Source organism: Bidens hawaiensis, unplaced genomic scaffold, assembly GCF_021521415.1.
Source record: "Bidens hawaiensis isolate Kalapana, Puna unplaced genomic scaffold, B.hawaiensis_p1.1 tig00032824_1, whole genome shotgun sequence".
Lineage (NCBI taxonomy): Eukaryota > Viridiplantae > Streptophyta > Magnoliopsida > Asterales > Asteraceae > Bidens > Bidens hawaiensis.
In genome coordinates this window covers 170313-195022 of record NW_027495611.1, presented here as the reverse complement: position 1 = coordinate 195022, position 24710 = coordinate 170313, and the positions used below count along the sequence as shown (strand labels likewise).

The 24710-nt window shown below is 34.6% G+C and overlaps 1 protein-coding gene across 1 annotated transcript; it reads left to right on the top strand.

Annotated features, from left to right (window-relative positions):
• The first annotated feature begins 1980 nt into the window (after positions 1-1980).
• Positions 1981-3558, top strand: LOC143584150 (uncharacterized). Its single transcript, XM_077066258.1, has 4 exons — positions 1981-2318; positions 2553-2693; positions 3129-3320; positions 3407-3558. The coding sequence occupies exons 1-4, from the start codon at positions 2022-2024 to the stop codon at positions 3470-3472; spliced, it is 696 nt and encodes a 231-aa protein (XP_076922373.1). The 5' UTR covers positions 1981-2021; the 3' UTR covers positions 3473-3558.
• The last annotated feature ends 21152 nt before the right edge of the window (positions 3559-24710 follow it).

The window sequence follows — 24710 nt, the reverse complement described above, 5'->3', positions numbered from 1 at the left end:
AATAATTATAGAAGAGCCACTGAAAATGTACTTATCGTCACTATCAGCCTATATATGACGAGAGTGTGAACACCAAAAACATGTTAAATGTAACAGCTATTAGTAAATATATGATGGTTTGACTAATATATGTCTTGTCAATTTGCATTCATTGAGACAAGTACTGTAGTATAAAATAGTGTTGTGGCCAGCCTTTCTCCAAAAATTTCCCCTCTTGTCAAAGGCATTAAGAGGGATGCAATGTTACTCTAATCTTACGTAAATACGAAAACTTAGTTGTATTTACAAATCTAGAATCTTTTGAGTTAGTTTTTCTTCTATTCTTGTCTAACAAAGAATTGTATGGGTTAAAGATTATAGGGTTATAAATAGGGGTTATTTGTAATTAAGTTAATCATCCGATCAATAATACAATCAAGGTTTAAGTTTGAAATGATTTACTTTTAATCGATTCATATTTTGATTTCAAGTTGGAAATCAAATCTAAACCGCGATCCCAAGGACTAGATCAAGAACCAAGGACGATCAATGGTTGACGGACAAGAAAAATCGAGGTACAGTTAAGGTTCTGAAATTATGGGTTGATTATTTGTAATTCCGGACCGTATTCACAAATTGGTGAATATGAAAGGACCTAAGTTAACAAGTTGGTCAAGTTGGTCACCAAGTTATTGTTGGATTATAAATACAGAGTTTGGTTAGATGCTTTAAATGAGTGATGAATAGATAAGAATTATTGTAACAAAATTTCTGGATCAGTTTTCTCTTGAAAGAATAAAGTGTTGATCGATCTCGTGTCTTGATACAAGACCCAACCAACCCTTTTTAAATCATCTTAAGACATAGATGAAGTAGTTTTATGTTCTTTAAAAGACAAAGAAGATTCGACCGTTTGCAAAAGAGCACAACACTAGATGAATAACCCACCCTTTACCCTAGGTGTCATGCTTTCACGTTTTCCATGTTGACAATGTTTGTGAATTGAAATCAACTCAAATGCATAACTTAGACTCACGAAACACATATCCGTGGGTTTCATAATCTTTGGAAGGTTGTCCATGAGCATGATGAATGCGATTGCTAAACTGGTCGTGTACACCACCCTCTTATATCAAATGTCTTGACCGGCCAGACTATCATCGTATGATAATTAGTTGATAATGTTATATGTACGTAATACCACTTTGCTAAACACCTCCTATATTTAGATCACTGTCTTAAATAGAAAATAAATATGTCACGAAGAAATCTCTATGTATTATATGTTTAAGTTATGAATTAACCTAATGCCTTAGACATCCCTAAATATGCAAAAATAATATAAAATATACACGAACCACACTCGCGTTTACAATGAACTTCATTAGCATAAGGCACGTTTTGTAGACAGTACACGTAAGAAGGTGCTGGACAAGCATTTTATCACTTACGGTTAAAATCTTGTTGCAATTGATAAAATAAAATGAGCTACATGAGTGCCCCCGTCTAGTTTCTTGCTAGTCATGGTTTTGTTTTTTATATATATTTCTGATGCCTTCAAAAAAAGAAAAAAAGAAAAAAAAGAGATACATGAGTTAAAGTACATACAGATAAATATTAAAAGAACACATATATGTTGTCACATAACTTCCGACTATAAACGTAAAATATATATAAATATTAAAAGAACACAAGTTTCTTAATTTTCTCAAATGATTACCACACTACCAAATGTTCAAAATCAATATATTCTCTTAGATTACAAATAGGGAAAAGCTAGCTAGGGTTTGACTGATATACCCTCAAGCCATTGGGAAATATATTATTACTTTTATTATAAAAAAAGATATACAAAAAAGGGTCCCTTACAAACTTCTTTATGTACTATCCTATAAATACCAATCCATGCATAACTCAATTAATTAACTAGGGTATCACGTGCCGGAAAATCACATCCACAGCCCTTAAACTATATGGCCAGCTTCCTCTCTAAGTCTCACACCTTCCCCGGCGACTTTCAAACTCCGGCGAACACTTTACCAATGTGGTATGATCATGATGACACCACTTCATCTGGTTACTTAGACAAGTATGGGATCACAATGCCACAAGAATATGATATCACTACACCATTGTCTCGATCTTCGTCATGGAAGAATTCGTTCCTGGAGAGATTCGGGGTCTCTGAAATGGTGGTTCCGACATCTCCCACCGGATTTAGTAGCATTCCTACAGAAACTGACTATCAAAAGGTTGAACAAGATGATTATTTTGGTAGCAGTGGTGGATATGGTACCAATTCATGGTCGGTTAACTATCAAACTGCAACTAATAATTGGGTATGCAATTTTCTTCAAAAATATTTGCTTAGTTTTACTAGTTTAATTTGATCTTGTATGTCACATGTTGCATAAAAATAGTACTATCATTTAGTTTTGAAATTAGTAATGGTAACAATAAATAAAGGTTATAGTTATTATTATTTTTTTAATTTTCATGTTTTTTTTTGGATTTTGTAACTCAGATATTATAGTTATGTGTTAGTAATTGTTGTTTACATGTTAATTGTACAGGATACCGATTTACCGAAAACAAGAAAAGAAGTCGAGGAACCGGCGTTGAAGATCGGGCGGTATTCAGCTGAAGAAAGGAAGGACAAGATCTCGAGGTATCTCAAGAAGAGAAACCAAAGGAACTTCAACAAGACCATTAAGGTATGTTTTTGGTTTATACTTACATCATATGTGACCTTTTTTAATCTTTGGTATATTTAAGTATATAATGGTCTTACTTTTTACCATTATATGTAATTAATGACATTCTATAACATGTAAAATAATAGGTTCATGAAAAAATTGGTACAATGTCACCATTTAAGTTCTATATATGAGATTTTCATGATGGTAAAAACTTTATACAATGTTACATATATGCAAATGATGGAAACATTAGTTAAAAATAATGACAAGAAAATTAGAGTAAGATCTGTAATGGTCTGATTAACACTTATTTGGTTAAAAATAATAGAGGGTTTATATATCAAAAACTTGAAATAAACTTCTATGTAGTGTTAAACAGTTAAAAAGGTTGTAATTAATTAATTGCATCATTAAGAAAAAGTTTGTAATGATAAATCCTATATCATGTAGTATGAATGCCGAAAGACGCTAGCAGACAAGCGCATACGTGTTCGAGGGAGGTTCGCTAAGAACAACAACGATCTTAATCGTCATCATGACAATTATCATCAACCTTGTGAAGATCAAATGCTTCCCAGCAACAACACTGCCAATAATCCTTCTGAAGAAGAGTTTCACAACCTATACACCAACAACTTTTTGGTATAGTTTCTGTAACAAGTTTAATTATAATATATCAATTTTCATTTATAAGGACCAATTATTGATTTCAATGTTTATGCACACAGATGAAGCAGGATTATGATGAAGAGGAAGAACGGCTGCAAGAAGCAATGGCTAGTTTATTGTACTAATTAGTTAATTCATTGTCAATTAATTATATCTAAAGTCTATATTCATTATGGTTTTCGGAAATGGTTAAACAATCCAAAATCTTCCGATCCTTTCTCTTGTACTTTTTCTTAAGAGTAACGATAGAAAAACCTAAACACCAGCTAACTTGTTGACACATGAAACTGATTTATATGTTCATGTCATGTGTAGCTAGTTAGGTCGATGTTTCGGTTATATTGTTACTAATCTTTCTTTTTGTTAGATTTCTTTATAACTTACAATATAACATTGGTCATGGTTTATGTTTCTAAATCTCAAAAGTAAGATAATTGGAGTTATTATATGGTTCTTGATTGGTTGAGTCATGGAGATTAAAACATGATTTTGAAAGAATTTAAGTATCAGGAAGTACAAATGAGAAATGATTAGTGGAATAAGATGCGATTAGTCATGTCTTAAATCGAAATTAAGAGTAAATGTTATTCATAAATTGGGTGATGGATAAAGAAAGAAAGAAAGCATGTTGCATCCAATACTGCATCAGTCATTAGCATTCTGTGAAAAAGATTGGTCTAAGTATCCTTTTACAATAAAGATCATGTCTTCCTTTTTGGGATTGATTGGATCGGATTCCTTCAATCTTTTCTCCTAAATAGCATAAATATATTATGAATCACAATATGTTATGTAGATAACACTTCAACCGATTACATACACAAGTTGGATAAATGTATGTACATATAATGAAGATTCCTCTCAAGATTATTATCTGTTTAGGAAACCCACAAGACCATATGTAGGTACATGATTTTTATCATACGATCGGACTCTAGCTACGCAAAGTTATGTGGCTAGCTGGATAAATGTCCTTATCGGAACAACTTCCTTCACTATCATAGCCATGTACAAAACACATGTAAATTATTTTTCGTATGATTAGGTGGTTCACATGCTAGTATTTTTTTATATTTTCTTGTACTCTAAGGAAGTTCGCTACCCATATAAGCAAACTCAACAAGTTCTCTTAGTTGGTAAGCGAGTTCAATATAGTTTGGTGAAAACTTGTTAGGTTTTGTGAAAAACTCTATGGAGCTCATTTGCGAACCAAGCGTGCATGTTCCAAAAACACGTAGAAGCAGTACCGGTTTCTTTCCTAGATAGTCATAAAAAACAAAAAATTCCCACATGCCTTGTCTTTTAAACTACTAAACTAGGGTATGAACTACATAACATATAACTTTTTAGTAGACCACTTCAATAAGAGCTAGAGTTACTTTAATCTTATTATTTTTACTACAAATGTTTCTTCATTAATAGCACTCATGGATTCCATGTAGGTCCATCTATGAGATGTGATAATGGTGCAACATAATCTAGTAACAAGCTCAAAAAGATATATTATACCTTAAGCAACCTTAATCAAGAACAATTAGTTGAAAGATCCCAATATTCCTGCTAGTTATGATCACAAGTGCGCACAAAAGGCACATTAATTAATTAGCTGTGAATGGATCAAAGACGTGACGGCAAGAAAATGATTTGTGTTTTGATCACCGGGGCCGACCCACAACAATGGAACCAGTAGCAGTTGACGATAATGGAAGTGGATCCGAGAATCTTGGCTATTAAAATCTAACCAACTTGTCCTTTGAAACCCATTTGGGCTATCTAGTTTCTTGTCTGTACTTGCCCTGTGTAACCAAACTCACCCATCATATGGTTCACTATTCACCATGCATGAAATGGCCCCATTATCACCATCTAATCTATCAACAATCTCAGCAGTAAACATATATAAGTTGGTGACTTGGTGGCATGTAGATGATAGCTACATTGGTGCAATTTTGCAAGTGATAGGGGTTACTTGACCACATATATATATTTACAAGAAAATGGTGACACCCCACCAAAGAAAAGGACATGTAATTGTAAGGATGAAAATGAAATATATTACACATTTATACTTGGTGCCATCATTACGATCATAGTTTAGTTGGTCCATGACCAAATATTTGTTTTGGAATGTGAATAGGGGATGTGATCTGATATGCATTACTGTTTTCATAAAATAGTTGTTGGTTGGAGGGTTAACAAGTTTTGAATACCCAACAGGAGATAAAATTCCCATTTGATTTTTAAAGTATTGTTGATTTTTAAAGTAATGGTTTTTTTTTTCTTTTTATTTTTTTTACTTATTACATATTTATCATATAACATATTATATAACATAGACAAAAACAAGAATACAAATGATGACATCAATTATACGTGTATATATATATATAACAAGAAATCTTGGTATTAGCGGTGGCAGAAAGTATTAACGTAGACATTTTCCCTGTGGACGCTAATGCCCACGACCCATTTGTGGCTTAACCTGACTTTTGTTAAGGGGGTGGATCCAAGGGGTAGGTTTTGTATGTACAAAAGGCAATAGCAGCGATATATCACCGCCAATGCCCTAAAACATTCCAGCACTAGTATTTTCCTCACATAATGCCCTAAAACATTTCACCAAACCTCACACGTACCTTTCTCTTTTGCTGAACACTATCAACATCATGACACCTAAACTCACGACTTTTTTCTAATATTTCCTGGCCCATAGCTACCATATTTTCGTCAACCACCTTCTTCCGCCGCCAAACACTACTGTCGATCATTGCTTCCGACGACAATTCCCGCTGACACTGCTGCTTCCATGACAGCCGTCTGGCCACCACTGCTTCTTAATTCCACCACATCCTGTCACCCAAATCCAAACCGTAAGTCCTAATGTCAACCCTAACTTGTCTATACAATTTAGAAATAAATGTTTAGATGTTTATGGACCTAGCTAGCTAAAGCATTTTACTTAAAAGGATTTTGGGATTTTTTATGAGTGAGTTGAGAAATTCTTGATGAAGGTTTGACCTTAGTTATTTATTAATTTGGAATTTTTTATTTTTTATTTTCGAATAGCCATAACATATTTAATATATATATATATATATATATATATATATATATATATATATATATATATATTGGTTTGACAATATATAGGATCTAGCTTTTAGTCTCAAACACACTAAATAGGCTTATAACATCCAACTTTTAGTTTTGACGGGTAAATAAACTTTTATAGATTAAAGTTGGATGTGTTAAGTGGATAAAACTGGGTCCGGGTTATTTTGGCCTGATTTAGTAAATGTTGAAGATTGAAAAATATTTTAGACAAGTTGAAAAGTGTTAAATGATCTAGCTTTTAGTTTAAATGGGCCATGATGACCCGAATACCTATTAATAGACTTAAATGATCTAGCTTTTAGTTTAAATAAGTCAAATAGGCCCGGATGAACTTTAATAGACTAAGGATATGTCAGGTATATGAAGTGGGTTTGGGTCATTTTGACCCATTTAGTAAATGTTATAGATTGTTAAATGATTTAGACAAGCTAAAACAAAATCGTTTGTATGGGTAATATGTATTTTGTTTATAATGTATACCATATTTTGTAAGCTTAAATAATTGCGAGTTTGTTTCAAGACCTGAGTTTACTATACAACTCTCACACTTCATGGCTTCGAATAAGGCATCAAATAAAGGCGGCAATGATGATACAAAATGAGGGGGCAAATGATGATATGGAGTTATGGACTAGCTAGTTTGATATTCTAATTGTTGTTTTATGTTTGACTTAAACAAGATATATGAACTACTTAACGTTTATGAACTTTTTATATGTGTATATATATATATATATATAGAGATAAAAGATCCAATACAATAATCCCTAATCGTACATTACGTACGCGAGTTCCTACACTGTTGATTTCAAAATCACGCGATAACAATATTGTAAATTTCATCAACTATGATCCACTGCTCCCATCGATTCCGTCCGCCTTCACTATCACCGTTCATCAATTCGTCACCGTCCAACGATTGTATTCTCCGTCGCGACCATCGACGTTACCGTTGTGAACACCATCTTCCTCCGTCACGAGTTGTTCACAGGTTAGTTTATCAAATTGATCAATTGAAATTGAAATTGATGAACTAATTGATCAATTAAACTTTGAAATTGATCCAATTAATTATCAATTTGATGTTTCAGTTATCAATTTTGAGTTTGAGTTCTGGGTTTTATCATTGAACGTATTAATATTAACCTAAAACGTATAAACAGAACGTATAAACTTTTTGTACTGAACTTTTAAAGTTTAATTGATTTTTGTTCTGAACGTTTAAATAGAACGTATAATACGTTTAAACAGAATGTATAAAGTTTTTGTATAGAACTTCTAAGATTTTTTGTATAGAACTTCTAAACCTTTTGTTAGAACTTCTTAAGTTTTGGTACAGAACATCTAAACTTGAACGTTTAAAGGTGTTCGTTTTGATCAGAACGTATTAGTTAAACGTTTAAACTTTTTGTTCATTTTTGGTCAGAACGTTTAAACTTTTTCTTCATTTTGGTATAAACTTTTTTACTTTAGAAGTTCTAGACAAAAAATTTAGAAGTTCTGTACAAAAAGTCCAGAACGTTTAAAGTTTTTGTGCAGAACGTTTAAACATGAACCCTTATCATAGCTCAATTAAGTGTATTATTATGCAATTTCATAATCGATTGATGATTCTAAAGCCTCCTACACATCAATTCTATTGATTAAATCAACAATTTTTGATCAATTTAAAGATATAGTGATAATGGGTTTATCGATTTTGATTATGCTTTAGTTTTGTGGATGATTTGATTATAGTTGAAGGCTTGCAGCAAATGACGATCTGTTGTGCGAGAAGTATTTTTTTGATTTAATTACAATTATGCCACCGCGTAGTTTTAATTGTAATTAAGATCTGGTTGTGCAGGGTCTCGCGTACCTAATGTACGATAACCTATTATTGTACGTTAACCCACATATATATATATATTTGTAATTTGGAAACCTTCTTAAGAAAATTCTTGAAAACCCAGTGTAACAAATTCTTTTTTTTTAGTTTTTTAATACAATTATAATCATCACACAGAAAAAAAAAGATATTGTAACACAAATCAAAGGCGTATGATCCAATGAAAATTGTAATTTCATCAACAATCTGGTCAAAGTAATCAAACTGTTCAAGCAAGATCCGTTCGTCTAACATGCATACCTAAAAAGGATTCCATTTTGAAAACTTACATTTTTGATAGTTTTTTACTTTTTAACATATTAACCGGCTTTTAACACCAAAATTCAAAGTTTTATTAACCATTTATTGTTTCATAAAGGTCCTTTCCAAAGCACTAGCGGACCAGATTGGTACTAATTGGTACATACTTTGCTAAATAAGACTGTCGCATTTTCTGATGTAAGTTGTCCATGCTTTTGCTACATCGGATTGTTATCACATGGTGGGAGATTTGGCCCAATGGGCCTGGGATTGGATCCGGAACCCAAACACAATCGTGGAATGGAAAGAAATGGCCTTTCTTTATAATTGTAAAATTAGTAATGAAAGACACCAATGGATGATTATATTGTGTTAAAAAATGTAACGAGGGAATTAGATTTGGCGATCAATGGTGGACATGTGTCTTGGGTTTTTCTAGGAATTCTTGAGTCCCATTGAAAGTTAACCATTGTGTGTGCGCGCGGAGAGCGGACTTGGATAGAATACCATTGAAGAGGTAGGTTCCCGCAAAGCCCAGTTGGACCCACAAGGCTCACCTTGAAGAGGTACGTCTACGCAAAGACCAACTGGATCCGCAGAACCCACCATGCTCAGAGAGATGAAGACCTTACACGCAGTAAGCCAGCTGTCCCCGCGGGAAAGCCTCCCTTGGTACAGTACCCTGCCTGTCCCCGCAGCTGTGGATACAAGCCAAGAAGGAAGGCTACCCGCACTAACAGTAAGGCTACACGCATAAGGCACTAACTCTTATACTTCAGTAAATGTCACCTGAAGAAGGAATGAGCAGGGCGGGAATATTCCCGCCCAAAAGAGCCAGTCCGTACGCTTCTAGAAGATCTTTTGTACTATACCTACCAAGGTATGGACAAATAGACAAGATCTGACAAAAGCAACCCATGAACCAATCACAGGGTGACAGCTCACTGACAATAGTACGAGGAGGAGCACGCTCCAGTACAAAATGTCGCTATCAGCCGCTGCCTACCCACCAACTCCTATCATGGCACGAACGTAGCCCATAGTTGGTGGAAAAGGAATATTATATACAGCTGGCCGTACCTGCTTGGAAACCTACATTCGGCTATAAATACTCCAACACCTTGGAACGGTATCATCATCTTCTCTCTAGCTATTTCTCTCTATATACACTTATATTCAGAGCAATCTAGTCTGATTCTCACGCCGGAGGGTGGTCACAAGGAGGAACCCCCCCTTCTCAGTGACGAGCTTACGGTGTCTGTTTTGCAGGTCGAGAAGAATAACCATCTTTGCCAGACCTAACCCTCGTGGGAAACATCTACTTAACCCTAAGATTATCCTTAATCAGTCGGGGTCATTTATTGTTTCTTCAACCATCTAAAGAAGTTTTAAGTTATCACTGAGTGGAAGTGGGAGAGGTGGAATGTTGTAATTGCGGTTTTTTAAGAGGAATCCACAAATATACATTGTTGGTTTGATGCATGATGGTGAAGACAATTTGATGGCAGATATGTCTTTGGCTCAAAATCCTGTTCCCATTGAATGCTGTTTCAGTGAGGGAGGACACTGTTGCACGTTGAGATGCATGCTTCAGATGTGGTTGCTAAGAAGATGATCAAAACAACTTTCCTTGTTACCCTGCGGACTTTATGGAAGTGTAGAAATTATGTGATTTTGAATGATAACTGTTTGTCCGAGGTAAAAATTGTTGAGATTATAAGCACAAGGCGGCCTTGTGGTTGAAGATTCGTGCTAACTAGTTGAAAACCACTCCCTTGCACAACTCTTCCATCTCGAAAACACTTGGTGAACATAATGAGCTCTTGCTCCACTCCCCCTTGCACAAATAATCGAACACTTGTTTCAACAGCCACCCGAAGTTTGTTGGTTTTGGTGTTCAAGTCTTCAGAAACATAGACTCAAGCTTTAGTCAACACCACTTCTTCTAGCCCTAGGTAGTTCAATGGCCTAGCCCTTCTTCTAATGCTCAATTAGATGAGGGGATGTAGTTGTTCCACTAAGTGAAAATTGTTTGTAAAGTAGAAATATTAGAGTATGGTATTTTTGCTGTAAAAATGAATTAGGATGAAGTTACTGATGTTGGTTAATTTTTTTTATCAATATAATGGTAATATTAGTGTTAAAGGCTGTCCAAAATCACAAATTACCATCAGGTTCATATGCCAAATTCTCCCATCCGAGGCTCGAAACCGAACAATGACTCCGATTTTCCTAAGCATCCCGAGGAAGTCATTGAGCCTAATATATAAGGTTTACATTTCCGTTGAATTCGAATAGAGTAAATTGCTAAATGGTTTACCTGGATATATACAAATAGTTTTGTTCTTTTGTTGTGAGAAAATAAAAAAAAATGTTTAAAATTAGCTTAAGGTTTATATCTATAGGGATGGATTATATTACAAATATGCCTTTTTATAACTGAGTGTCTCTTATCCATCACAACAAATAGCTTAAAGGTTTGTATTTGTAAGGATGAATCCTACTATACTATTAAAATAATTAAAATTGAGTCCACATGATCCTTCTTTATTGGTCTATTCTCTTTATTTCCAAATATATCATATATTTTTCTAATTTTCTTAACAATTAAATAAATCAAAAATAAATTCAATTACCCATATTAATGTAACAATTTAAGTTTAAGAATAACAATATAATTACAATTCCAATCTATACATACTATTAAAGTAAGGAGCAATTTCTACATGTCACCATTCTAGGGTGTCCACAAAGGATGCCACCTCATTGCCATGTCACCCATTTCCTTTCATAAGCATGCCAACTTATCAACTAACCTATATTTAAACCATAACATTTATTAATTATTTACCCTAATCAACTTTTTCTCTCTTTTGTAGTTTAGCCGGATCTCCTTTCTCCTATTCGTATATTCCGACGAATATGGATGTAGATTTGTATTAATTTTCCGGTAAGTATATATTTTATAATAAACTTCCGATCTTGATCTATCTATTTCCGACAACATTAAATTTTTTTCCGGTTATTGTTTCCTTTAACCTTTTTATCTTTATTCTCATTGTTAACTGATTTTATTAAAATCAGTTTAGGTTGTAAATCATAAACGGCGATGAAGGTTATATGTGGACGTATTAATTTTTTCCGGTAAGTATTTCCGTTGAGTTTTTCCGGCTATGTGTTATACCTTTAACAATGGTTGCTTTTAATTATTTCAGGTTATCTACCCGGTTTATTTGCTCAAATTTTCTTTTTAGTTTGTTAATCAAAACCTTATATTCCAGTTTTCATTTTTCCGGTAAGTATTTCCGGTTAGGTTTTCCGGATATTTGTTTTACCTATAACAATGGTTGCATAATATCAACATTAATATTCTACTTTATAATTTCAGGTGAATCTCACGGCTTATACAATCTATTTTCCGGTGACACCTTTAATTTTCCTGTTTCCGATAACATCTTTTATTTTTTCCGGTTATTAGTTATAATTAAAATAATCCATAATATCTTATTATATTCGTTTTTATTATTTCAGGTAATTGTTCGACTCATATAACCTAATTTCACGGGTTGATCATGAGTTTATAATATGTATAGATTTTAATTTTAATATTGATGTATATTTCATTTTTGAAGATTCATGTATATTCATTTTAAATTTTGTTACATAAAAGAAAATATTATTGTATATTGTAGATCCGAGATTAGTTGACCTGTATTTTTTTTCCGGCGTGTGTTAATCTATTGTCCCAAAATTTATTATTAGTTTGACTTTTCTTATTTTTTTTAAATAACGTAATTAACATGAATATTGTAATTTATATACTTTAATTATCCCATTAACACATTTTACATACATTGACTTTCCTTAATTTATAAACAAACAGATTTTTAATTTAATTTGAATTATTTCTAAATAGTTACTTGATAGTCAAAGTGGATAAGTTTATTTGGTATTCGAAAATATTCAAGTTATTATTAAACTTAATTTTAATGTTTTTTGACCATCAAGTAAATAAGTTAATTTGTTATATTTTTGGTACAAGTTAATTAAAAATAATTATCCATATTTTACATAATAACAAGTTTACTAAAATCGATAAAAAAATTATTTCCGTGTTTTGATAAATTTAAAATATGATTTCTATTTATAGTACAATATATTATAATTACAGAATTATTTATCATTATTAATTTATACTACATAATCTATAAATAAGTAAATAAGTAATAAGGAAATAAATAAATAATTAGACGATTTAAACTAAGTTCTAACACATTTGAATTATTTGAAAAGTAAATAATGAAATAAGTAAATAATTAAACGAATAAGTCGTTTGAATATTAAAGTATCCATATATTTTGGTTATATGTTGACTAAATTGATTTTCGAAACTATTGAAGTTAATATTAAAGTAAATAAGCAAATTCTTTTTATATTTACAATAAATTAATTGTCAAAGTTTAAAATTGTATATTGTTAGTTCAAATATTAAAGCTAATATTAAAGCTATTAAAGTAAATAAGTAAATAAGGAAATAAGTAAATAATTAAACGAATTAAGGTAAGTCGTTTGAATATTAAAGTATCCATATATTTTTGGTATATGTTGACTAAATTGATTTTCAAAACTATTGAAGTTAATATTAAAGTAAAAGTAAAGGGAGAATCCCTAAAGTAAATAAGGTAATTGTTTTTATATTAACAATAAATTAATTGTCAAAGTTTAAAATGAAATATTGTTACTTCAAAGATATTTACAATATTAAAGTAAATATTAATTGATTTTATTACCTTTGAAGTTAATATTAAAGTAAATAAGTTAATTCTTTTTATATTTACAATAAATTAATTGTCAAAGTTTAAAATTGTATATTGTTAGTTCAAATATTAAAGCTATTAAAGTAAATAAGTAAATAAGAAAATACGTAAATAATTAAACGAATTAAGATAAGTCGTTTGAATATTGATTTTCGAAACTATTGAAGTTAATATTAAAGTAAATAAGGTAATTGTTTTATATTAACAATAAGTTAATTGTCAAAAGTTTAAAATAAAACATTGTTACTTCAAAAATTAAAGTTAAGTAAATAAGTAAATAAGGAAATAAGTAAATATTCAAACGAATTAAAGACAAATAATTTGATGTTTTATTGATGCTGTTATTTATTGATGTTGTTATGTAACATAAAAAAATTACATAATATGGAGTAAAAAACGACATGATTTCTCGGTAATATTATAGTATGTTTTAATTTACAAAATTATGTCTCATTTCGATTTATATTATATTTTACAAATTCATGTACATGTTATTTCTACACTTTCATATTTTACAAAAATACATAATCGTTATAGATAACCATATAATTTTATAAATAACTAATATTTACCAATTCACACCTTCAACCATTTTCAAGATTATAATTTACAATTATTCCATAATTGATAAATATTATATTTTACATAATCGATAAATAAGTAAATAAGTAAATAACGAAATAATGATAATTAATCTTCCATAATAATGATTTGACTAATATTAACATGGAATATATATTTATATATTATATTATAAAAGAAATGCACCATTTATGTTTATATGAAAGTCAAATTTGTACATCTTATTTCTACACTTTCATAATTTATAATTATTCTAACTAACAATTTTCGAGATTATATTTTACAATTATTCCAAATCATTTTTTTTAAACCGAATGAATAACCCTTTTTTTATGTTTTTAATTCTTTCCATTTTAATAAACTCATTCCTTGATACGGTTTGACCGAAATAATAACTTAATTATCCCATTATTACAATTTATATTTTATTTGTTATAAAAACGCATGAAGAAGTTATAAATTAAATAAATTTCTGACCGATTTAAGTATTTGACCATTCACATTAAATCATTTTTTACCATTCATATTAAATCGTTTTAAATTTTAATAACATTTACATAGTCAATATAACTTTCCTGAAATACACCAACATGATTTAAGTACTTTTAAATTTAAGATTTGCACTCACAAATTATGTTCATATAAAAATTAACATACATTTGTCTTGACTATTGTAAAGTTTTTAATTAAATATTCTTATACAATCAATTATTATGTTATTAAGAGTTACTAATAATGTTGAAAATAGTAACCGTAGTCTTTAAATGAAGCATAATTTATACATGTTTATACATATAATTGTGTATTTATCATAATAAATTGGAATTGAATTATGTTTTGACCGAAATCAAATAATTAATTTGTATTAATTAATGTATTAACTTTGCTTCAAGCAAACTTTGCTTCAAGCAAAAGAAAAGACAGTGGACACATTTTGGATTTAAAAAAATGCATATATATTATTTTGACATTTTGAAGCCAAAATATGCCATTTTAAAATTAGACCTTTTCATTCAAACATGGTTTGTTAATTTTTTTTCAAGATGGTAGGTTACTAACTATAAATTTTTCACGATGGTAATATTTAATTCAAACATGGTTCGTAATAAATGTTTTAAATTTATGTGCACATAAACACGGGTACTATCTTAGAGTAATAAATATTACAGTTATTGATGTGTAATAAATGTCTTAGATAGTCTTTGTACGTTTTTGTATTTGATTCAAATAAGTTACAATGTCTTATAATTCATGTAAAGGTATCATTTATTTATAAGTACAACATTTGCATTTCATATAATTTATATTATGTTACATATATATTATGTTTTTAAATATGTTCCACCGTGTGTAACACGAGTACTATCCTAAATCAATATTGAAATCCAATGATCTGTTTCATTTAAGAGATTTAGATCACTTGAAGCTTTCTAATGTTATAAAAGAAATGACACATTTGGATTTGGAAAATGAAGTTAGTGAGAAGGTAAAATGGTTGTTAGAGTGTGAGAACTATGAGTCAAATTTTGATGATCTTTCAAACTCTTTGGAATCTGAAGATAAAATTTAAGGTAACACCAATAACTTAGTTATGCAGTTGATTACTCTAAATTTTTAACTTTCATTGTTTACTTTGTGTTTTCTATTTAAGTTATTAGTTTAGTTCATAACTATAAACTTCCAAAAACATACAATAAACTTCTATAATCGTTTATTTTGTTTGTCAAGTTGTGAAGGTAATTTGTTTTTTTTTGGTGAAAGTTTGAAGAAGTTGATGTGTAAGGCCCCGTTACCGGTAGCCCTACTTTCAACGATTTACTCATAAACGCAGTTCTAAATATCAGAGTTAATTAAAACTTTACGCGGAATATAACTTCAACCATAAGATATTACAAAAACTGTCAATTCTTGTCTTAACAACATTCAAATTTATTTAAACATAAACATAGTCTTTGTAAACACCATAACATTTTCTTGGGATGCCAGTATCTTCGATTCTATGCCATGTGTCTTCAGTCATGCGAGCTGCTTCAACCTATTTGCCTGCGTGCATACTAAAAGTCAGCTGCGCTGAGTGAGTTATAGTTAATCACATAACTTACTTTACATACACATACACGTGCCCGTAGGTACGCATTACATACTTAACCTGTCCATCAATCTTTCATACACATACATATCTATCCTTACGTTACAAAGAGCATTCGCCCTACATACCTCGGATATTATTAGGGTCCGGTACCCTCCATCATCGGATATTATTAGGGTCCGGTGCCCTCCATCATCGGATATTATTAGGGTCCGGTGCCCTCCATCCTCGGATATTATTAGGGTCCGGTACCCTTCATCCTCGGATATTATTAGGGTCCAGTACCCTTCATCCTCGGATATTATTAGGGTCCGGTGCCCCCCATCCTCGGATATTATTAGGGTCTGGTACCCTTCATCCTCGGATATTATTAGGGTCCCGTGCCCTTCATCCTCGGATATTATTAGGGTCCGGTACCCTTTCTTCCATACCTTTTTAACATACTTTTCTATATACCTAATCGTAAGTTTCATACATACATCATTCATTCTTCATCTTACAACATACATATAACATCAACCATTTCCTAGCAATACATGCAATTCCGAAGATCGTTCATGTATCGACAAGAAACCATTCATACATTTCACATAATACATATATGGCATACACTTATCACTTAGGATAAGTGTATTAACTAATCACATCGAGTATGCACACAGCCCCGAAAACATAACAAGGAATGGGGCTAGAAACTCACCTGAAGTCGGTTACGTTCACCGTTAATGGTAATTCCTTTCTTGAGCTGTGCACGGCTAACTGTATAATATTTACATGTATCAGTTAACTATTCTATCTCATATCGTATTTCTATCTTTTTTTATAACCCACAACAAACGGGGGTCTGGGGGCAGCGCCCCTGGCAGCGGGGTCTAGGGGCGGCAGCCCCTATCAGGGTCCAAGGGGCAGAGCCCCTGTCTGGGGTCGAGCTGCCAGGTCAGCTTGGAAAAATTTTATTTTCATTAACCGTCGTAACACATTTTCCATTACAATTTTGAATCATTAATGAATTCGCTAACTCAAAAGTTCAAGGGCCTAATTGTAATAATTCATTCTTTTCTAAGTCCAGGGACTGTTCTGTCATTTTTTTAAACTTTCTAGTTCGTTATTCATTCTTTAACGAATTTGGGTTTCATTCGTTACTTCTGAGTCTTATAACGAATCGGCTAATTCGTTACTTTATAACGAATTGATCTTTATAGCGAACTGAACCCTATAACGAATTGGACCTTATACGAATTGAACCTGGTAACGAATGACTCCCTTTTATAACGAATGACTCTTCTAACGAATGAGGGTTCATTCGACATTCCCATAGCGAACTGTCTGACGAATTGCGTAACGAATTACATAACGGATTAGGCTAATTCGTTACTTTTCCTTAACGAATGAACGTGCCCAGTTCGTTACACGCGCCTAGGGTTTAGGGCATCTGACAGAATGTCAGATGTCTTTTCAAACATTCCCCTCGCAGGCGGCGCCGCCTTTCCGGCGCGGTCGTCGCCAGAAAACCGGAAATTTCGCCGGAAAAACGAGATCTCTTCGTTTCTCCACCATTTTTCACCGTTTTTCGTCCCGTTCGATCCAGATCTGAGCTAGGGTGACCCCTAAGCTCATCTTAGGTTCGGTTTATATCCGATTCCATCCGAACCTCGTGACTTAACGGTTTAACGGTGTCGGCTCGTCGTTTCGCGATTATATCTAACGGGTTTAAGCTAAAACAACATCATACTATCATTACCTCGGGTCGGTGCTCGGTTTCCTTCTTGATTTCGGCTAGGGATAAGGAAGAACTAGAAAGAAATCTTTAATGTGTGTTTTGGTGGTGTATGGAATATGTGTGAATTTAGATTAAGTGATGATTAATGGTATTTATATTTAGGGGTTATGGGCTTAAGCCCATGGACTCTACTTCTTTCTTTTATACCCAAAGTCCATGACCCATATCCATTTATCCCAACACTAGCCCAACTCATTTCTATTTATCTCTACCGATAACGACCCACAGTAAAATAGACGAAATTTATATTATTATTATGATCAAAAGTAGGATGTTACAAGTCTTCCCTCCTTAAAGAGGTTTCGTCCCCGAAACCTAACTATTACATAAACAAATTCGGGTAAAATTTGCGCATCTCATCCTCAGCTTCCCAAGTAGCATCTGAACCTTTGCGATGCTTCCATATCACCTTCACTAAAGGTGTAACCTTGTGACGAAGTTGTTTCTCCTTGCGGTCGACTATTTCGATCGGTTGCTCAATGTAGTTCAATTGTTCATCAACCTCAATGTCCAACAACGGCATCAGCTAGGCATTTCCTTAGGTGAGAAACATGGAAGGTTGAATGAATTCCTTCTAACTCTTCGGGCAAATCCAGCTTATAAGCCACTTCACCCACACGATCCATAATCTTAAACGGTCCAATGTACCTCGGGCTCAACTTCCCTCTCTTTCTAAAATGGATAATTCCCTTCTAAGGCGAGACCTTGAGCATCACATTGTCACCAACGTTAAACTCAATCGGTAGTCGCCGCTTATCAGCATACCACTTCAGTCTGTCTTGAGCAGCTTTAATTCTTGCCTTGATCTGATCGAACTTCGAAGAGGTTTCTTGCACAACTTCTAGACTTCCCATCTCTTTCTGACCAATCTCTCTCCAACACACCGGGGTCCTACATCGTCTACCGTAGAGCATCTCAAACGGTGGCATACCAATACTTGAATGGTAGCTGTTGTTATAGGAGAATTCTACTAGATGCAGATGATCATCCCAACTTCCTCCAAAGTCTAAAACACAAGCATGTAGCATATCCTCAAGGGTTTGGATCTTCCTTTCAGACTGTCCATCGGTTTGAGGATGATACGCCATACTGATGTTCAATCTCGTTCCCATAGCTTCATGAAACTTCTTCCAAAACCTCAAAGTGAATCGAGTATATCTATCAGACACGATCGATAACGGCACTCCATGCTTGGCCACAACCTCTTTTATGAACAAATTTGCTAACGTTTCTGACGAGATGGCCTCTCGTATGGGCAGAAAGTGAGCACTTTTGGTCAAACGGTCCACTATCACCCAGATGGTATCATGATGCTTAGCTATACGAGGTAGCTTAGTTATGAAATCCATGGTGATGTGTTCCCATTTCCATTTAGGTATCTCAAGCGGTTGCATATTTCCATAAGGTTTCTGATGTTCGGCTTTGACTTGTAAAGAAGTTAAGCACTTACTGACATAACCTACTACATCATTCTTCATTCCTGGCCACCAATAGTCTCTTTTCAAGTCTTGGTACATCTTGGTAGCTCCTGGATGAATCGAATATTTTGACTTATGAGCTTCATCTAAGATTCGACCCCTGAGATCTCCATGGTGTGGAATCCACATACGGTCAAACCTAGTCTTCACCCCATGCGTGTTTTCTATCAACTCATCCTGTTGGCCGTAAATTCTTTCGTTCTTGACTAACCCTTCATCTACCAACACTTTAGACTGTACTTTAATGATTTCGTCAAACAAACTTGAATTCATAATCAACTGGTATAACTTCACTGTTGCAATAACTTCCTCGTTCTTACGACTTAGAGCGTCAGCGACCACATTAGCTTTACCAGGATAGTACTTAATGTCGCAGTCGTAATCCTTAATCAATTCTAACCACCTCATTTGTCTCATGTTCAGCTCTTTCTGTTCGAAGAAATACTTTAAACTTTTATGATCCGTATAAATAGTACACTTAGTACCGTACAGATAATGCCTTCATATCTTGAGAGCATGCACTACCGCTGCTAGCTCCAAATCATGTGTCGGATATGTACTCTCATGGACTTTCAACTGTCTAGACGCGTAAGCTATCACCTTCCCTCGTTGCATCAACACGCAACCCAACCCTTGATGCGAGGCATCTGCACAAACAACCAAATCCTCATCACCATCGGGTAGAGTAAGGATTGGAGCTTGTGTGAGTCTTTTCTTTAACTCTTCAAAAGCTTCTTCTTGGAACTTTCCCCAACTGAATACTACCGAATTTCGGGTCATACCGGTCAATGGTGCGGTTATCTTGGAGAAAACTTCGATGAATCTCCTATAGTAGCCAGCTAAACCTAAGAAGCTTCGTATATCAGTCGGATTCTGTGGAGTCTTCCAATTTGTTATCGCTTCGATCTTAGCTGGGTCAACGGTAATCCCTTCAGGATTAATCACGTGACCTAGAAATTGCACTTCTCGCAACCAGAATGCGCATTTCGAAAACTTAGCATACAACTTCTCTTTCTTCAGAGTCTCCAATACCTCTCTCAGATGCTCAGCATGATCAAACTCACTCCTAGAATAAATCAATATATCGTCGATGAAGACAATAATTGACTTATCCAACATTGGCCGACACACCCTATTCATCATGTCCATAAATGCTGCAGGAGCATTTGTTAGACTGAATGACATCACGAGGAACTCGTAGTGTCCATACCGCGTTCGAAACGCTGTCTTAGGGATGTCTGCCTCCTTCACCTTCAGCTGATGATAGCCTGATCTAAGATCTATTCGTGAGAACCAACTTGAACCTTGCAGTTGGTTAAACAGATAATCAATCTGTGGCAAAGGATATCTATTCTTTACCGTAAGCTTATTCAACTCGCGATAGTCTATGCACATTCTCATACTTCCATCCTTCTTCTTGACAAATAAAACCGGTGCGCCCCACGGGGAAACACTTGGTCTAATAAAACCCTTGTCGAGGAGCTCTTGCAGTTGGGACATCAATTCTTTCATCACGGACGGTGCTAAACGGTAAGGCGCTTTCGCGACGGGTTGGGCCCCCGATACTAAATCTATCTGAAATTCTATCTCTCGCTCTGGTGGCACCCCCGGAAGGTCCTCAGGGAATACTTCTGGGTAGTCGCACACGATAGGAACATCTTTCATCTTTTTCATCTCGGCCGTAGCGTTGACAACATACGCCAGGTAGGCACCACACTCTCGCCTTAACAAACCCTCGGCTATTATCATCGAAATGACATTAAGCCCAGAACTTTCCTTATCACCATAAACCGTCACCGCACTACCATCCAAGGATTTTAACCTTATCATACTACTCTTACACACTATCTGAGCTTCGTGCTCAGACAACCAATCCATTCCCAAAACTACATCGAACCCTCCTAAGGTCATAACATACAAGGTAACAGGAAACTCATGTCCCTCTAACTCTATCTTACAGTACTTAGCCATTTTCATTATTTTAACAGAAGCGTCACTAGCGATTTCTACTATAAAAGTTTCAGACACTCGGTAATATTTTATTTTAGCTAGTTTACTAAATGGTGTAGCTACGAAACTTTTGTTTGCACCCGAATCAAATAATACTGAAGCAGAAATACCGTTTACTAAAAACGTACCAGTCACTACATCCGGAATCTGTTTTGCCTGTTCCTGAGTCAGCATGTAGGCTCTAGTCCTTGGCCTAGCTTGATCGGCATCTTTCTTTCCACTACCTCCAGCTCCACCAATAATACACTCCCTTGCCATATGACCCATCTTACCACACTTGTAGCATGTGGGTTTTACATCACACTCATTAGCATAGTGCCCCACCTTCCCACACTTATAACAGACATTTGTACCAAGCCTACACTCTCCACCATGAGCCTTTCCACACTTGTGACACACATCCGAACTAGTACCCCACTTGCACTCGCCACCGTGCACCTTCCCACACGTCTTGCACGTCTTTCTCTCCCACACCTACTGCTTCTTGTCCTTAGAGTTCCATAACTGAGTTCCCGGTCGCTTGACATGATTGACCCACTTCCTATCTTTCTTCTCCTCTTCCACCACAACATCATCCCCAACCAGGTCCGCATAAACCATCTCTGCGAGCTCGACAGCAGAGTCAAAGGTAACAGGTTTACTCGTCCTGACTAGCGTGCAAACTCTCTGTGGCAATCCCCTCACATAGCACTTGATCCTTTTAGCCTCAGTGTTGACCATATCGGGTACCAACCTAGACATTCGGTTGAACTCTGTGGTGTACTCACGATGTGTCATCGTCCCAGCTTTCAAGTTCAGGAACTTCATCTCCGCCCTTTCAACTTCGGTGTCAGCACAGAATTTCTTCATAACCAGCTCCTTCAGATCATCCCACCTCATAGCCTTAATCTCCTCCCGACTCTTCATCTGCTCAACCGACTCCCACCAGTACATTGCTTCTTCTTCAAACGATTGGGTGGCATAACCGGCAGCTTGATCGGGATGACACTCGCTAATGCGGATAATTTTATCCATGGTGGTTATCCATTGAAGAGTAGCGACTGCGTCTCCCAAACCAGTCAGCTTTGGCGGGCCACAACCCTTGAAGGACTTATAGTTGCAACCGCCTCGGCCTCTCTTTCTATCATCATCTTTCACAGGCCTGACCTCACTCGAAGCTTCTCTCTCTCCTTCATCATCTTTCCTACCATCTCCACCTGCCCCTCCAGCAGTTCTTTCACGGCTTCCACCCAAATCTCCCGGAGTAATATTCTTCACAGCAGTGGAGCAGTCGCTACAGCTTGGACAATAGCTGCCTGAATTTCAGGATCCAGTTGAAACCCTTCGTTGCTGTTCGGGTCTCTCCTAGCCGCGCTTCCTTCATCTTCGGTGTTGGAAGCGGTCTCAACCGAAGGTTGTTGGGCATGACGAGGCCTGCCACGACGTCTAGTGGGGCCCTCAGTTCTCGCATCGCCTCCCGTTCCAGCCATCGTATTCTAAAAAGGGAAAACACAAACGTCATCACTCAAGGAACTATTTAGTACAAGGATAGTAAGGTTAACAGGTAATAACAGTGGCCAGTTGTGATTAGCTTATCACGTTACTTTCCGTGTCCTATACACTTCCTCTTATGAGTCTATTTGTGCTGGTTCTACTCTAAACAGTTAATCAATTAAACAATCAATTAATTCTATCCCTAACATTCACATATTCTTTCTCTTGCAATTAAGCTAACATTTACATACATATTTAATCATACACTTACCGTTACTGAGCTTGCTTGAATGACACATGGCATTCTCGAACTGGCATCTTCTTTCTTTCCTTACTTAAATCCCATTCTCTGTTCGAGTCTAAGCATGTAGGATGCTTAAATCTCTCGAACTTTGCTCTGATACCAACTTGTAAGGCCCCGTTACCGGTAGCCCTACTTTGGTGTTGGATTTACTCATAAACGCAGTTCTAAATATCAGAGTTAATTAAAACTTTACGCGGAATATAACTTCAACCATAACATATTACAAAAACTGTCAATTCTTTTCTTAACAACATTCAAATTTATTTAAACATAAACATAGTATTTGTAAACACCATAACATTTTCTTTGGATGCCAGTATCTTCGATTCTATGCCATGTGTCTTCAGTCATGTGAGCTGCTTCAACATATTTGCCTGCGTGCATACTAAAAGTCAGCTACGCTGAGTGAGTTATAGTTAATCACATAACTTACTTTACATACAAATACACGTGCCCATAGGTACGCATTACATACTTAACCTGTCCATCAATCTTTCATACACATACATTATGACAAACTGAAAATTTTTCTTACTTTTTCAGACACTCATCACGACTTGACTCAAATTTTCGGGACGAAAATTCTTTAACATGGGAATGATGTGACAATCGTCAATTTCAGGTTAACTCCGTTAACTCCGTTAACTCCGACAATTCAAACTTAAAGATCACTGAATCTATAACGCACACCTCATTACATTTAAACTAGGGTTTAAATGACGCTTGACAATTACTACATGTGTAGTCTTTCGGGAATTGCACCGAAACGCAAACGAGTTGACGCAAACAATTGGTGAATAAACGAGAAACATTAAAACAATATTTATGTGTTAGGCTTATGTGTTATGTGATTACATTGTTTAAGAAGTTAACTCAAGATGCAAACTAATTACTTTGGGCTAGTAAACTAATAATTTGAAGTGGAGGGACCTAGATGTAACATGATTATTATTAATAATATTATAAACCCTAGCCTCTCTTTCTCTCCTCTCCCTCTACCCCAATCGGACCCCCCCCCTTGCTCACGGCTGCCGCCAATCACACACACACATACAAGCAAATTTTCATGCTTTTGATTGAAGATTAAGGTGCTAGGAAGGTATAAACGACTATCCCTTGCATCCTTTATACTTAATTTCGATTTTTAATGGGTTAATTAAAAACCCTAGTGCCGATTTTTGTATATAAGTTGTGTTCATATGTCTTGTTTGATTTGATGATGTATTGATGATGATTTGATAACTAGAATGGATATTATTACATGTTAATTGTTGTGTCTTTGATTTTGAGATCAAATAAAACCCTAACCATGTATGTATGGTGTAATTGATATGCATGGATAGTGGTTATGGTGTCTAGAGTGTTATATGAACGGATTATGGTCCATAGATAGTTAATATGTTGAGTTTGGATGCAAACAGTTTCTGGACAGATTGTGTTGTTGATGTTCAATTGACTGTAACGGGGTGTAAATGCGAAAATTTATTGAGATAATTGATACTAAAGTAAACTAGGTTGAGTCTACTTTCTAAAGAATGTAAATTTGCAATTTTTGGACGTGTAAAAGTTAACCTTTATGATTTTACGA